Source organism: Sciurus vulgaris (genome assembly GCF_902686455.1).
Source record: "Sciurus vulgaris genome assembly, chromosome: 5".
In the NCBI taxonomy this organism is placed as follows: Eukaryota; Metazoa; Chordata; class Mammalia; order Rodentia; family Sciuridae; genus Sciurus; species Sciurus vulgaris.
Genome location: NC_136465.1, coordinates 177,431,767 through 177,448,137, shown reverse-complemented (window position 1 = coordinate 177,448,137; position 16,371 = coordinate 177,431,767). Strand labels below are relative to the sequence as shown.

Genomic DNA, 16,371 nt, shown 5'->3' with positions numbered 1-16,371 from the left:
TCCTGGGTGAGCCGGGCCTTGTTCACTGTGCTGCCGACCCTCAGCGCTCTCTGCTAGGTGGGGTTCAGTGGTCCACTTCTCTGACCAGAATGTGGCCAGGGTGGCATCTTCCTGAACTCAATGGCCCTGGGTGTGGTGCTCAGTCTTTGATTTGCTCACAAGGAAGCAGTGAGTGCCTGCTTATTAAGGCCCAGAGAGGTCTGGACCCAACAGTTCTTTCCTTTTTTAATGTGTTGGTCCTAGAGCAACAACTGTAAGAATACACAGGGCTGACTAAGACCGAGGGCTTCCCAACAGAATCCCGAACAGAGATGAGGAGCAGTGCCCAGTGGCTGGGAAGCACCTGTCTTGAGCAGACACATCAGGGCCAGGGTTCACTCAGGTCATTTTAGGCAAAAATTCTGACATTGAGTCAGGGTTACCTGCCATGCAGTTCCCTTGGCCAAACTTCAGTCACCCAATCTTAAGAAATTGGTCATTCTGTGTGACAATGTCATTTAAGTATGGCGATTTTTAAAGTTATTTATTCATTTCCTAGACAGATCCACAAATCACTGCTGCTTATAAAGAAAGTCAATGCAAAAAGAAAAACTGGCCAATAACTATCTTGAAAAGAAAACAGATAAAGGGCTGGGGATGTAGCGCAGGGGCAGAGTGCTTGCCTCGAGTGTATGAAGCCTGGGGCAATTCGACAAAGTGTGTGTGTTGGGGCGGGGGCCAGACACAGCTTTTCCCAATGCTTTTTAGGCACAGCGAGTGGGCCAGGAACTCCTGGCAGTGAGCAGGCTGCAGCTGCGCCCCTACCACCCGTGCTCCAGCTCCTCAGAAGGTCAGCCTTACCCTGGGGGACTGTAAAGCATCATGCTGGAACCACCCGGGGTCAGGGCTGTGGTGTGTCAGCACTGAGTGGGTTCCTGGGAGTGGTAAGCAGGGTGCTGGATGCTGAAGGGCGTTGTGTAGCTCACGAGTTGGTGTCCGAAGGAAGCTCCCGTGCCTGTGCCTTTTGGGATACTTTAGGTTGCTACTTTCTGCCCTAATCCTGCAAGTCAGATATAAAATCACTAAAACACTCACTCGAGAACCCTGCAAGCTCTCCCCACTGCACTGTGCTCCTTGAACTAACAACTAACACAGACACCATGTACAGGAGGGTCACTCTGCAAACACACTGAGAAAATGACTTTGAAAATAGCTTCTAAATTAAAAATACTTTCTTAGGGCAGTAAACTTACCACTGGAAGACAACAAGGTGAAATTATCTTGGAATGGACTTCCAATATGTTTCCTTTAAAATTTAGACTATGCAATTTTAGGAATGAAAGCAAGCAGGGGACTCATCCCATCAAAGATCAGAAGACAACATCAGCTGTCACTCAGTTACAGGGAAGGAGCAGACCTTCAGAACATGAACTAAGACAACAAACTCGCACAGGTTGTTTTCAAATGGATTTCACAATGGCCCTTCAGACAGTAACAGTGACTACTTAGCCACTGAGCAATGAACATCAGAGAACAAATGTCACCTCACACCAGGTAGCCCAAGTAAAAGAAGCCCAAGGATGCAGCTTCTGTGACACTGTCGCACATTCTGTGCACTGGGAGTCTGCCCAACCCTGCCCGGGGTGGGGACAGCCGGAGCGGGCAGCTGTCGGTCTCCCAGACCAAGCACACACCCACAGCCTGCTCCTGGTATGGGGGAATCAGGTAGGAGTGCAGCCTGGTGCACGCTGACCCAGAGCCAGAAAGTGAGCCACCCAGACCCAGCAGGATGACAGCAAAGGAGCCAGGGGCTGTGCAGGACCGCAGAGGCCCAAGGTAAAGCAGAACAAACGCTGACTGGGCTGCCTTGGGTCACTGTGGAGGCCATTTCAAAGCCATGCCGTTTCTGCACGGAGATGCAGGAAAAGTAGGCATCCCACTGAAAGCTAAGGAGGCAGGAGGAGGAGGAGCACAACCTGGAACACGGATTAGGCGATAGGCCTCATCTGAAGTTTGACCATTTGCCAAAACACCTGAACGAGGGTTGAGGGTCACTCCTGTGAGAGTGCACAGCCCTCGGAGCGCCCTGGCCAGGACACCAGGAAGGCTGTGGGAAATGGCGTTCTTTCCTCCTGTGTGTCTGGGGCAGGGCCTGGGAGCCGAGGTTCAGCTCTGCAGGTGGGACGAAGCAGCGCACCTGCTTGCTGCCTTCCCACAGGGCGGCTTCCACCACCCCCTGGACTTGCCTCCCAGGTGCCACATGTATGCTTTTGGGGGACAGAAAGATGTCACTTACACATTATCTCCCATCACAGGAGGTGAGGGAAAAAGAATCAACCTGTAGCATAAAAGAAATAAAAAACCCAGGAAGCCACCAGAAAGCTTAGGGTTTTAAAGCACAGCAGTCCTAACAGGGTGTCTAGTTGTAATTACCATCAGCTCAACAATGAACAAATTCACAGCTGCTTCCTACTAAGGACACAGGCATCAACAGAAGAGTCCCTCCCTCCAGAGGAGAAAGGACTGACTCCAAAGATTTCCTAAGACCACTGGCGGTGGCCCCATTAAGGACGGGCAAGTGCCCGGTATGCGTGGTTGTGGACAGCCCTCACAAACCACGCCAGACCCAGTCAGCAGTGCCAGCCTGTGGGGTTGCTGTGTCTTGACAGTCTCAGCCTGGCAGACACAGCAGGCCCCGTCCCCAGCCAGGTGCCCATGAAGAAGTGCTCAGAATGAACCACGTTTCTGTTTATTCTGAAATGCCTACTTGCCGAGATGTGGCACTCTCATCCCGAATTTCACGAAGCTGGCTCCAAAACACACACAGGTCCCACATGGCGGGCATACCCAGGGGACGGGAGCAAACAGACACCGGGGAGAGTTTCCTGGGGGAAGATTGATCTTGCAGGTATTACATGTGATGTGCTCATGGTGTGGCCGGGCAACTCAACAGAACCACCGAAGATCAAATGCAAGCACTCGATTCAATGAAAGTGGAACGATCCCAAGAAAAACACACACATGACTCAAGTCTTACAGGCAGGAGGAAAAGGAAATGAGAGAGATACTTGCTTTCTAAGAAGCTACCATCTCACAACTTAGCTCAACCTTGATGATGCTCTAAAGTCACACCTGGGCTGTATTTTATTAAGTGGTTACTATGAGCTAGATATTTAGTGGATTAACTCAAGACTCTGTGCAACACAGATGAGTACACACCTGCCTCTCAAGAAAGCAGACTGCAAAGCAGCACCATAAGCAGGTGGCTAAAGAATGCCGGCAGGTGCCGAGATGTCTGAACTACAACAGATGCTCCTGCAGGGAATCAGATGAGGCTGGGCTTGCACCTGGCCACACACCGTGCACAGGGAGAGATGGGACCAGCTACTTCAATTCTGAGCTTTGGCTTCCTCACTTGTAACACAGGACCAATTATTCCCAAAAGAGTACTGTTATGAAAATGGTGAAGGTATGCAGATAAAGGCCTAGTATGGGATCCAGCACTCAGAAAGCACCCAATCGCTCAAGGAACTAAAACAGAATGAGCAGCAGCAGAGTGCACACACCGCCAGTGCACATCACGAGCCACGCCCCACACATATACACGACCCGCACCCCAAAGGCACATGCTCCCTTCATCTGTGTTACTGTTTAGATGTGAGGTGCTCCCCAAAAGTTCCTGTGAGGGACAATGAAACGACGTTCAGAGATGATCAGACTGTCAGACTGTGACCTGGTCCGTGGACTGATGGATGGGTGTGGATTCACTGGGCGTTAACTGTAGGCAGGCGGGTATGGCTGGAGGAGGTGAGTCACTGGGGGTGCTCCTGGGATTGTATTTTGCCCCTGGCACCTAGCTCTCCCTGCTTCCAGGCTGTCGAGAGCTAGGCAGCCTTCCTCTGCCACACCCTTCTGCCACGAGGGACAGCCTAAGAACATCTGCTCCTGTGTGTGGCAGCCACTATTCTGACTCCTGTCACTATAGAGGACTTCTGCCTATCCCACTACTGACAGATAGCACTTGGGCTGACTCCACTTCGGGGCTCTTAGGAATACGAAGATACGAAGATTCTCACGCAGGTCTTCTAAGGGATGTGAGTATTTCCCTTGGGGGTACACCTAGGAGCCCCAATGGTTCATGGGGCAGAGGTAGGTTTAGTATTAGCAGATGCTCCCAAAGCCTTCCAAAGCCATATCCCCACTCACCTCCCACCAGCAACATCTGAGTTCTGGCTGCTGCATGGGCCTGACATCACCTGGCACTCCTGTGAAGAGCTTTCCCTAGTCATTCTGGTGGCTCTGGGGGCTCCCTGCTATGGACTACGTGTGTACTTCCACGGTGGCCGGTGACGGCCAGCTCCTGTGTACTCACTGACACAGGTTCCTTCTGTGAAGTGGCTTGCAGGTCTTTTGTCCATTTAAAAAAACGGAGCTGTTCACCTTTTCGTGGCTGTTTGGTAGGAGAGTCCTTGCCTTCCAGGTAAGTAATCTGTGTCTGGTTGAAGGGATCCTTCTCTCCCCAGGATCATAACCATGTCCTCCTGTGATCCCTTCTCCAAGCTACACTGACTTACCATTCACACTGAAGTCTGTGACTCATCTTGAATGAATGGTTCTGACTGGTGCAAGGCAGAGGACACAGGTCTCCTCCGGTTGTGGATGTGACACAGGAGAGAGGCCCCTCTCCTCTGGACTGTGGGCCCTCCTGCACTGTGTGAGCCTGCTCCTGAGCTCTCCCAAGTCTCACTGCTTCCTCAGGTTTGCCACTGTGAAGAGCTGTAACAGGACTCCAACGCGAACACGCGGGTGCTTTATAAACACCAAGACACTCAGTCACCACAACCAGCTGGCAGATGAAGTGAGCACTCAGAGGTCACCTGAGGTGCACCAGAGTTAACAAGTGACCGAACTTGCATCTGGGCTGTCTGGCCCAAGCGGATGCCCTTGCTACCAGGGCACACAACCTTGGCACAGGTCAGTGGCAACGCTGCTGAGGACTCTCCTGCAAACTCTTGTCGTCTATGGGAATGAATTCTATGCAAGTGAATTTTAATTTCTTACAAATGAGGTATTTTCAATACAAAAACGAATAAGAAAGAAAAAAATAAGAAATAAAAAGCAAATAAAAACCAAAAAAACCCCAAAACAACCCAGTTTGGGCTCTCACTCTATCCTTGTCCCTGCCCCATCCCCCCAATAAAAATATAAAAAAACCCACATCAAGGACAACTGATCAAAACACAGATCAAAAAAAGAATGAAGAAAAACACGTCAAATACAGTTCAGCTGTTTCTATTTGGAAACAACAACAAAAAAATCCCACTTGCCACAATAAACTGACAAATAAGAAGTGGACTCTGTGGTAACGGGGCTGGAATTTTCCGATGGCATCGGCTACCCTGCCATTACTGTGGGGGACCTGAAAGTGAGCGGGGCGAGCGCACAGCTGGTCACTGCCTGGGCTCGCAGTCCGGCCTCCAGAGCCAGGCTCCCCGGGAACCGGAAAGCCTGGGTCCTCCGTGAGCTGCCTGGCGCAGGGCAGGGCGCGCAGAGTACCCCAGCGGCACCCCACCCGAGGGCGCTGCCAGCTCTGGCCCTCAGACAGGCTGACTTCCTGTTCCCCGCCCCCAGGTGGCAGGCTTCTGTGGTCTCCCTGCAGATTTCCCCTGGGAACAGACGCTGGCCACAGGCCTCGGCCCCGCTGCCACCCAGAGGACGCCCGGGCTTAGGACAGGCAGTTCACCCGACCCTCATGCCTTGGTGTGCACACACGCATGGACAGGGCCAGGCCAACGCGAGTAACAGAGGAGCACAGAGCACACCGCGATAGTCTGGATGTGAGGAGGCCCCAAAGCTCACGTGAGGCGACGCGAGGAAGCACAGAGGTAGGTGACAGTGCCAGAGCCTGGGCCTGCTGGCTGCATCGGCCACCTGAAGGGACCACTGGGCGGAAGAGGAGGCGGCCAGGGGAGGCTGTAGGAGGGAGGATGCTGGAGAGTGCCCTGCAGACAAATATTTTATTCCAGGTGAGAGCTCTCCTTCTGCTTCAGGACACACTTGTCACCCTGAGCTGCTTTCCTCCACCACACCTCTCCACCACCATGTTCAGCTCACCTCGGGCCAGAACAATGGAGTTGACTGTCTATGGACTGAAACCTCTGAAACTGTGAGCCCCAAATAAACTTTTCTTCTTCCAAAATTGTTCGTGTCAGGTCTTTTGTTCATAGCAGTGAAAAAGTGGACTAAAACATATGCCCAAAATAATTATTGCTTCTTAAAATATTGAAACGAAAGCTCAGTTAAAATATGGCTGGTATAGGTTAAAGCAAACAAATTCAAAATAATGCCACTACCCAAGTAATACTTAATCCACAAAACAATCAAAGAACCACGGAAGCACCCCCTGCCCCACAGTACACACAGTGATGGCCTCCTGATGCTGCATGTGGGGAGAATTACAGGGAGGGACATCGAGAGGAACTCCAGGTTTCTACCCCGAGCAGCCGCATTGGACACAGCTTCCCCTCATCGTCTGAGATACAGAGGGGACGGCTTCCAGGGAAGATACTGCTTCAACTTGGACCTGCCAATGTGGGAATGTCAGCAAGGCACCTGAGCCAACGTGAGCAGGGAGTTAGGTACAGGTCTGACACCTGAGGAGAGGTCTGCCCTAGAACTACCAGGGTAGAGGACGTTCACAGCCATGGCACCACTCAGGACAGAGCTCCACGTCACCACTGCCACTGTACAGTCGAGCCAAGCCCCAGCAGCCTTCCTGGAGGTCACTCTGCAACTCCCGAGGCCCTGATGACTGTCAACACACACTGAGGGAATAAAGGAGAGTGTGGTGGGGCTGCTTGGGGAGGATCTCAGAGCGAGAGGGAGCTCCCAGCTCCAGAGTGCTCAGGGGTCTTCCCACACGTATGCTGTACAGAGAAGAAGCAACAGAGGACAACCCTGTGAGATAAGAAAGCAGACAGAAACCAAAACAAGAGAGGTAGGAGGCGAGGAGGAGAATGATGGGTGAAGGATTCGATCTTACAGCTTACTAACGTGAGGACCCCATCACGCACAACAAACAAGCAGAACAGGGTGAGACACAGGCAGGAGGAAGAACACACAAGCAACACGGGAGGGGAGCAGGCAGCTTCCGCCCTGAACACACAAGGATCTGCCAAGACAGGAGCGGCCCGAGGGACACAACTGCAGAAGGCCTGACCCAGCACCCTGGCGAGCTCACGTGCAGACAGACACCCACACAATTCAAACACAGCACCGTTTGGACGATGCTGCCTTGTGAGGAACACGGGCAACAGGAAATGGGGGTGGGACAGCGTGGCACCCAAGGGCTAAGGCTCAGATCATCAGGTCACATCAGAAGGTGATATACCAGGAAACGGCAGTAAAGTATCATCTAGATACAGAAGGAAGTAAGCTAAAATGTGTCCCCTGGTACTTGCTTTTGGCAATTATACGAAGTCACACAAATGCATCACTTTTATGAATGAAAACGTGTAAGAGGAACAGGGGAGAGAAGGCTGGGAGGTGAGGAGTAACGGGGTCACTGGGCGGCTCTCAGGAACAGAGACACCGTGTGCAAAGCCTGGTGTGGCTGCCCCGGGAGGGTGGGCCCGCATGACCCCACAAGCCCGACACGCTCCTACTGGAACAGCAGGTTCCAATCCACGTCCCGGCCCTCGCCTCCTCGGACCTTCGCCTGTCCTGCGCCCTGGCTCTGGACTTCAGGGCATACCGCACCGTGGTGACACGACAGTTGAGCAGGTGCACACACAGCACAAGGAGTCATTTGACACACCCCTGCTCAGTGCAGCACGCGACACTTGTCTCTCCTCAAGTGTGGAGGGCACCGGGCCCTGCCATGCCTACTGTCGTCACTGGACAGCCACCTCACAAGGTCTGTGGCACGAACGTGCTAATATGGCCTCTGTGCAAGTGTCGTCTCCACCAGGGACATCTCAGGAGGCCGTGCAGGCCAGCAATAAGGACCAGTGCCCTGCGCAACGAGTCGTGAGACTCAACTCCAAGGTGGGCACAATACAGCACCATGCTGCAGGGTGCTGCCGCCTCAGTCAGGGTCCTCGTGCAAGCTGAGTAAGGCTGAACAGGTTCCTCTCCAAGTGAGGACACCTGGGCACTGCGAGCAGAGCCAGCACAGGGGCGCGAGTGGGCTCCGCGCGGCTCTGGGCGCCTGTGTGCCTGTGCATGATGGCCTCCTGACATTTTCATTTTTTCTAAAAGTCAAAGACAACTGATGGAAACCTTGCTTCAGTGGAAGGCCAATAAAAGGGGACTATGTTTGGGCGTGGTGGCGCACACCTGTAAGCCCAGGGGCTTGTGAGGCTGAGGAAGGAGGATCACAAGTTAAAAGCCGGCCTCAGCAACTCAGTGGGGCTCTAAGCAACTTGGCAAGATCTTGTCTCAAAATAAGAGATTAAAAAAAAAAGAGCTAGCAATGTGGCTCCATGGCTAGGTGCCCCAGGTTCAATCCCCAGTACAAAAAAAAGTGAACTGTTGGTAAATTTCTTTGGAGAACAACATCTGCAGTGCAGCTGAACATCTGGCCCCACTTCCCTGCACTAGAAGCTTGTTTACCCTTTCTTCTTTGAACTTTAAAAAGAGAGAGAGAGAGAGAGAGAGAGAGAGAGAGAGAGAGAGAGAGAGAGAGAGAGAGAGAGAGAGAGAGAGAGAGAGAGAGGGAGAGAGAGAGAGAGAGGTCTAAACTCTGAGGAGCACAGTGTGCAGACTGGTAACCACGAGAAGCAGGGAGCCAAGGTCACAGCACCCTGAGGCCTCCTACCACGTCAGCCATCCCCCTTCACCGCAAGACACCTCCTGCTGCCACTCAAATGGCAGCGTCTTCGTCACCTACTGAGCATTCCTCAGTTTGCTTACTTTGAAACACGATTTCCACCAGCTCCTTTTCTCTTGGCATCTCATTGTGGAGAGCTCATCTCCACAGTCCTAGGCTGGGCTCCTCCCCGTGACCATGCTCGCCAGGTCCTACAATGGCCTACTTACCCCAACCCCACATACAAAGCACAGGGTTTGGCAGAGATGGGGCAAGGGGCAAGGGGCAAGGGCTGAGCTTGGCCTTCATAAGGCAAGTTCCTAAAATCACAGAGTGGATTTTACCTAGAGCCTGAGACGGTGCCCTGGTCTCTGGCTGCCCACCTCTGTGCCCATTTGTGTGGTATAGCACACTGCTTGGCCAAGTGAAGGAAATGAGCAGGACAGCCTCCGGAGGGGGCACCCACCCTTGAAGGGCAAAAGCCAGTGCTGCTGTAAGACGAAGTCCCTCAAAAACGATGACTGAGGGACAGAGAAATTGCGTGCTGCTGCTATGGGGACAGGGTGACCCTCACAGTCACGTGTTACCAAATAGCTACTCAAGCGGCTCTTCCAACTATGGAAGCCTCGGAATTTCCACAGCAAAAAAACTGAACATTTCCATATTTGCTGCAATGACAGTACTTGTGCTTTGGTGAGGCAGCACTGGTGACAAGCCACCAGGGCCTTGGGTGAGAGGTCTCCACCCCAGAGTTTTAAAGCACTTTCAGCGACACACTAGTTCAGGATGCCCTGCTCCCCTGGGAGCACAGGCTATAGGGCAGTGAGGGTTTTAGACCCAGGCCGGCCGGCAGGCAGGGAACAAGGATACAGGGGTTACTGTCATCGATGCTGCAGTTGTCCAGGATCAGCGGGATGCCATCCAGCTCGTTCACCTGGAGAAAGAGGACAGACAACTTAGTCAGGGCCAGAGAGGAGAGACGCCCCTCCTCCCCTCCTGATTTCCTCCCCCAGTTGAGTCACGACACTGCTTGCATGATTACATTGAATCTCTCGATCAGTCCAGAAATGATTACAAAGACATAAAACTGATACTCTATTTTCTTTTTACCCTTCCTCAAAAATGCTGGGGCAACTGAAGCGCCATATAAAAAATGATAAAAGTAGGCCCCTTCCTAACACAGTTCTCAGGGTCAACTCCAAATGAACCTGAGCTTCAAATTTAAACAGTACTAGAAGAATACACGAGTGAATTCCTTTTCTACATGGGAAACAGGAAAAGTTCCTAACTATGGTTCAAAAATCCAGAAAGTAAAGGGAAAAGTTTTATAATTTGACTACATTTTAGGGAAAAAATGCAAATGAAAATGGGGGAAATTATTTGTAAGATATCAAAGATTAAAATATTTGCAAAGGATTAACATTTTAATAAATACAGAACTCAAAAAAATTGAAATGGACCTGGGTGTAGCTCAGTGGTACAGCATATGCCTAACACATGTGAGGTCCTGGGTTTGAATCCCAGGGAGGAGAAGGAAGGAAGAAAGGAAGGGAAGGAGGGAGGGAGAGAGGGAAGGAGGAAGGAAGGGAGAGAGGGAAGGAGGAAGGGAAGAAGGGAAGGAAGGACGGATCTGAAAAGTAATGAAGGGTTAAATCAAAAACAACTAAGGTCACCTCCACGGAGAGAAGAGGAGGATGGAGTGGGGAGAAACAGGAATGAACTGAATTTCAAAACTAGAAGCAAACAGAAACAAATTGATCTAACAGAATGTAAGACAGAGAGAAAAGCCTGCCTTTAATTGGAAGTGCTTTGACTTTGCACCCTGGGTGAGACAGGACCATGGGGCAGCCCTGCACCACACCTTGTGATCTGAGCCTCACTGATGGGATCAGTATTATTATTCTGAACAATTATTTCTATATTGAAAGCAAATGAGCAAGTAATATCATTAGCAACCACGATTTTTAGCCTTAAAAAGTATCAAATAAGTTAATTTTATATTTAAAATAGAAACATTAATATGAACTCATGATATATTTTTCTCTTTCCAAGAATGCATTATTTCCTAGATGAGTTTACTAAAAAGGCCTAAAAGTGAAGGGGTGCAGCAGCAGTGAGCCCCATGGTTTGAACCCCACACCCACTCTTCCAGAGGTCCCTGGTGACAGACTCGCTAGGACACATGGCTGGTAATGGTTCTCCGTCTCACAAACGCCAGGACGAAGAGAGTACATTAGCTGGCACCATCTAATCCGCAGGGTCCCCTCTGGGCCTTGGAGGGGATGAGGCCTCTCCCCATGCAGCCCCACATGCCCCTGGCCATCAGGCACTGTGGCAGCCAGGTGTCATGCTCCTCTGCAGACACGCAACATAAGCTCAGAAGCCTGCATCTCACTGCTGGCAATCTGACACCCTCACCACGTTTGCTGGATTTATGACAAAATCTGGATTTCAATTTCCATCTTTCTAAATTTTTTTTCTTCCAGTGATTCATTTCAGACTACATTTTATAGAACTACTGGTCCAGGACAGTTTGGGGAAGGAAACTCATCTTGGCACAGCCGGGGCACAGCAGGAGTGGAGGTCAGCCATCCTGAAGGTGGCCCCTCCAAAGCTCCTCCAGGGACCACTGCACATCGACCAGTAGAGCCTGGGAAAGGAGGCTGCTGTTGACACTGGGGTGAAGACAAGGGGAGACCCTCAAAGGGGACAGGGCCCGGAGACTGGCCGGACCTGAAAGCAGGTCTTTATCAGTCCCTGAGAACGTGTGACCTGGAATACCAGTGCAGCCCTATGCAGATCGAGGTGGGTTTTTGGCTCCTGGTTTATTTGGCAGGAGCTCAAGGAAGGCCTCCTGGAGAGCGGTGGTACGTAAGGAGAGGAGAGCAAGCAAGTCGAGGAAGGTGAGCCACAAAAGAGCAATGGCAGCGGTGGGCGCTGGGCTGGGGAGGCACCATGGGCCTGGGCAAGTCACTGGACCTCATGTGTGAAGTGGGATGGCAGGGCCTACTTCAAAATGACTGTGACTACAGATTAGACTGCCACGTCTGGTGAGCACACACAGGGAATGCTTGGTCAGGGTGCTGCTGCAAGTGGCCATGGTGGCCAGTGACCTCCATGCTGTCAACTGGCTGTAGCAAAGACCAGGGGTGGTAGCTCCTGAGAGCAGGAGGAAAGGGGGACGCCAGGTTTACCCTCCCAGAGTGCAAACTCTTCTCAAACACCAGCTTTTTTTGACAAGGGAAAAATAAATGTATTTAGCATTTATTGTTCAATGCAAGAAAAACACCCTCTTCCTTAAAAAAAAAAAAAAAAAACAAAGTAGGATTCTGAGACGTGCTATGGGTAAGATTTTCTTTAAAGGAAATGAAATCACTGGCTGTGTCGCTGGCTCTTTGCGGTTCCAAAATCCATGGATTTTTGTCACCGCCTGCAGCAACAACTTGCACGGGTCTTATGGGTGGTGGAGTGGAAACTGAGGCACTTCTATCTTTCTCTTGGTGCACTGCTTTCTTGCTTGTTTATAGAGGATAGAGAAATGAGGTTTACTTGCTTTGAGAGGAGAGAGAGAGAGACCCCGCTTATCAGAGAGAAAGAGACTTTGCTTAAGAGAGAAACTTTGAAAGAAAGACAAGCTTTGCTTAGAGCTTAGAGGAAGAGACTTGCTACACCTTAAAGTCCTGCATCCTGTGAACTAAGGGTACGTCCACCCAAGGTGCCCTAGTGATGCGTCTCAGTTCTCCGTTCCGCGATCTGCTTTCCGCCGCTGCCCCTACTCGCTGCTGCCGCGTGTGTCTTCTTCTGCTGTTTTCCTGCTAATGGCTGCTGTGTCTCTGTCTCGCTCCGCCTACGCTTATATCACCTCCAGGAGGCGGAGAGCAGGGCCACGCCTCTTACGCAAAGATTAGGCGAGACGCTGGGAGCAGGCAATTAGTGCTCGAGAACACATGCGCATACATTGTGTGCGTGGACGAGAAAATCACCTGAGTGTGCTTATGTCAATTAACCTCCTCGCTGCCGATGTGATCAGGCGCCATCCCGGCGCCGCCAACATAACACAGCCCCCAACATGGCTGAAAACTGAAATTTAATCAGGCAACAAGAATCACTGGGAGAGCTCTGAGAGACCAGGGTGCAAGAGAGCTGCGGGGAAATGAGAAGGGCACCCTGGGCCAGGTCAGGTGTCTCACCCACACTGCCACATCACCAACAGAGGACAGAAGGGACTGCAGAAAGGCGTCGGCGTCTACAACACTGATGGCCCGTGAGACTTGCGACAGACACACACCATCACATACTGAGGACCAGCGGGTCAAGGTCAGCAGGAAAAGCAGACTCGGTACAACACCTCCTTGAGCCCATCTGCTACCACAGGGCAAGTTCACGGCTGCGGAGCCAAGGTGCGTGGTAGGGGAGAACCATTAGGATGTTAATGAGCTTTCTTCTGTTAGCACTTCATAAAACAAGGAAGTTGTTTGTTTCTTTACCAGACATGTTGGGAGTGGATTCTGGACCCAGAGCACGAGTCAGGAGCTGTGGAGCTCCCGCAGGGCCAAGCTCAGGCAGCTCTCCAGGTGATGAGCACAGCCAGACAGGGAGCCCGGCCTAAGCACATGGGCTTTGGCCTCTGGAAGCAAACGGAGGACAGCAAACCAACTTGCCCACTTCCTGTACCTGAGGGCCCAGGTCAGGAGCTCCCGGTGTGAATCATGCAGGCGTAGCCCTGGCACTGCATGATGAACATGGAGGACAAACCTCAAGGAGGGCAGGAGCACAGTGTGAGCAGGAAGAGTGTCCTGGAGCCAAGTTGGGACCACACTCTGAAAACTCATTCACAGCAGTCCGTCAACAACAGGCCCATGTGCCACCGGTGCTGCCCCAGGAGGGAACAGCCAGCGTGGGTATGGTGATGCTCAGGCGAGGTCCATCTAGGGATGCTGCCACGCGGGACACCTGGTGGCTGGCTCAGAGAGCTGCAGGATGGGCTGGGCGCGGCCCGGCAGTAGAACCTTCGTCCGGTGTGCGCAAGGCCCCGGGTTCCTTGCCGGCACCACCTGAAGAGCGCTGCAGATGAAAGACCATCCTGGAGAAAGGCAGACGCTGGGGTCGCCTGGGAGACGAAGTCCCACCCTCCCCCACAGGGAAGGGGGAGGGCTGAGGCAGACAATCACGGGACCCCAGCTCAGCCTTATGGCTGAGTGACCTTGGTGGTTCTGAACTTAAGATGCAGAGCAGGAGAGCCATGGCCACAGCATGGCACTGTGGTGGGCATGACGCAAGGAAACGTGCAGCCAAGCAGCCCACCTGTCAGGAGAACAGAGAAACAGCAGCGACACATGACAGTGTCCCCTGAGCATACGCAAAGAGATGGGCATAGTGCCCCCAACAAAGCCCAAACAGAACCCTGACTTCCTGGTTCGCAGCCTGTGCCGCTGTCCTCAGCTTCCTGAGCTGGTGTCCTCCTGCCCTTCTCTTCTGCCTTTGGCCTTAAACAGCAATGCTAGGGCTTACACTGCCACAGGGACATTCATCTTTAGGCAGCACTGGTTTCCACAGCATTTTGTGCAGCTCAGCACTGGACACTTTGTTACTGAGCTGCTTCTGTCCCCAGGGACAGGAGGACAAAGAACAACACAACTCAGGAAACGACCAGAAAGCAGGCAGCCTGCATTGTGCAACGCTCCTCCAGAGAGCTCAAAACTTGTCGAGGCCAGGAGTCCTGAGCCTTGCCACACAGTGGCATCACCTCCAGGTGTGAAGACAGGCTAGGGCTATGTTCCCAGCCCTGAACAATGCATGGGACTCTCGGGGCACCAAGGTCTCTCGTGAGCTCCAGGTGGCTTCCATGTGCAGCAGAGGCAGAAACTCCCAAACCACCCAGAGACAAGAGCACCCGCACAGCCAAGGTCTTCGAGGCCAGCTGCAGCCCCAGGAGGAACTCCTGAAGCCTAGCACCCTGCCCCACCCTGGTCCCTTGGTGACTTGCTTTTTTTACTACTAAAACGCACTTTATAGAGATATGGTTTATATACAGTGACTGCCATTGCACCTGTAGGAGCACAAATGAATCAAGACGTGGAATACTCCCAGGCACCTCTGTCCTTCCCACCACACCCCTTCTCAGTCTTGGGCGACCACGGATCTGTGTTGTCCCTACAGGCATATTTCGCTCATTCTATAATCTAATAATGCGAAACCATGTCAAAAGGAGTCTTTACCAATGTTTTCAGATGCACCCCTCTTGGTATATTCATCTGTAGTCCGATTCATTTTATTCCTGATTATTACTATGCTACCATTTGTCTGTTACATGCTGATGGACATTTGGGTTGGTTTCAGTTTTATCTGTGAGGAATGAAGGTGCTAAGAATATATGCATCCAGGTCTTTCTGGGGGACACATTTCCATTTTTCTTGGATCAGTACCTAAGAGAAAAATGTTTGGGTCATGTGATAAACGTAAGTTCAAGTTCATAGAACTGCTGAGCTGTTTTCCAAGGTGGATGTACTACTCCACCAGTGTATTTGAGCTACTCCAGGTCCTGACCAACACTTGACACCATAAGACATTTTTTCTGTTTTCTTTTGTGGGGATAGAAGCCAAGGCCCTGTGCGAGGCAGACACTCTGCCACTGAGCCACATCCCAGTCTGATACCACAGGACTTGTTAGGTGGTCTTAACCTGCACTTCCCTGGTGACTGATGTGTGAGGCATCTTTTTAGGCGCTCATTAGGCTACTCCTGTATCTTCTTAGCTGGGTGTTGCCAACTGTTTTGTCCATCATCTGGGTTAGCTTCCTACTGAGTTGTAAGAGATTCTATTCTGTGAATAGTGCTCTTGCAGATACAGGTATTGCAGATACCCGCCCTGCATGGTGGCTTGCTTGCCTTTCCATTTATAATGTTTAAAGAGCATAGCTCTTTAAATGAGGAGTGTGTCAATCTTTCTGCACTTCTGCTGGCCTATCCCAGCATACCCACGATGGATGTTTTCTTCTACAAATTTCATAGCTCCATTTTAAATCAACTTTTGAGTTTGGAAGAAGGAAAGATCCAGGCTCCTTTCTCCTGTAAGGATGTAACATTGTTCCAGTGTCTCTTCTTGAAAAGAAAGCCTTCCCCCATTCAGCGTGCTTCGAGACATGCTGCTCTCCGTCACGGCTCTCCGCCCCTCGGTCTGTACCAATACCACGCTGTCCTAACTCGCCCCAGGTGAGCCATGAGGGAAAAAGTATGATTCTCCAAACATGTTTTGTCATTTTTCAAAACTGCTTCGGTGCTGTTCTAGTTTAGCAGGACTGCCACCACAAAGCACCACAGGCCCAATCACGCGTGGTTCCAGGTCCTGGTGAAGATGAAGGCCAAGCCCGTGGTGCTGGCAGGGGGTTCTTCCTCAGGGTTGGAAGGACTGCTCTGGGCCTCTCTGCTGGTCCCAGAGTTTGTGGCCCTGGGCATCACTTGGCTGGCAGAGCTCTGCACTCACCACCATGGGGACATGGTCTCTGTTCAAATTTCCCCTTCTTATAAGGACACGCCTGTGGCTTAGGGCCAACCTGTGCCTCTTCCCTTGGCTGGCTACAGCCC

The 16,371-nt window shown here is 51.7% G+C and overlaps 1 protein-coding gene across 1 annotated transcript in view; it reads right to left on the bottom strand.

Moving 5' to 3' along the window:
* Positions 1-16,371, bottom strand: part of ATXN10 (ataxin 10) — a 140,824-nt gene that overhangs the window by 20,120 nt on the left and 104,333 nt on the right. Inside the window, exon 10 of the mRNA XM_079142587.1 lies at positions 9,659-9,722. Coding sequence (XP_078998713.1) covers positions 9,659-9,722 — 64 coding nt within the window. The remainder of the gene's footprint in view (positions 1-9,658; positions 9,723-16,371) is intronic.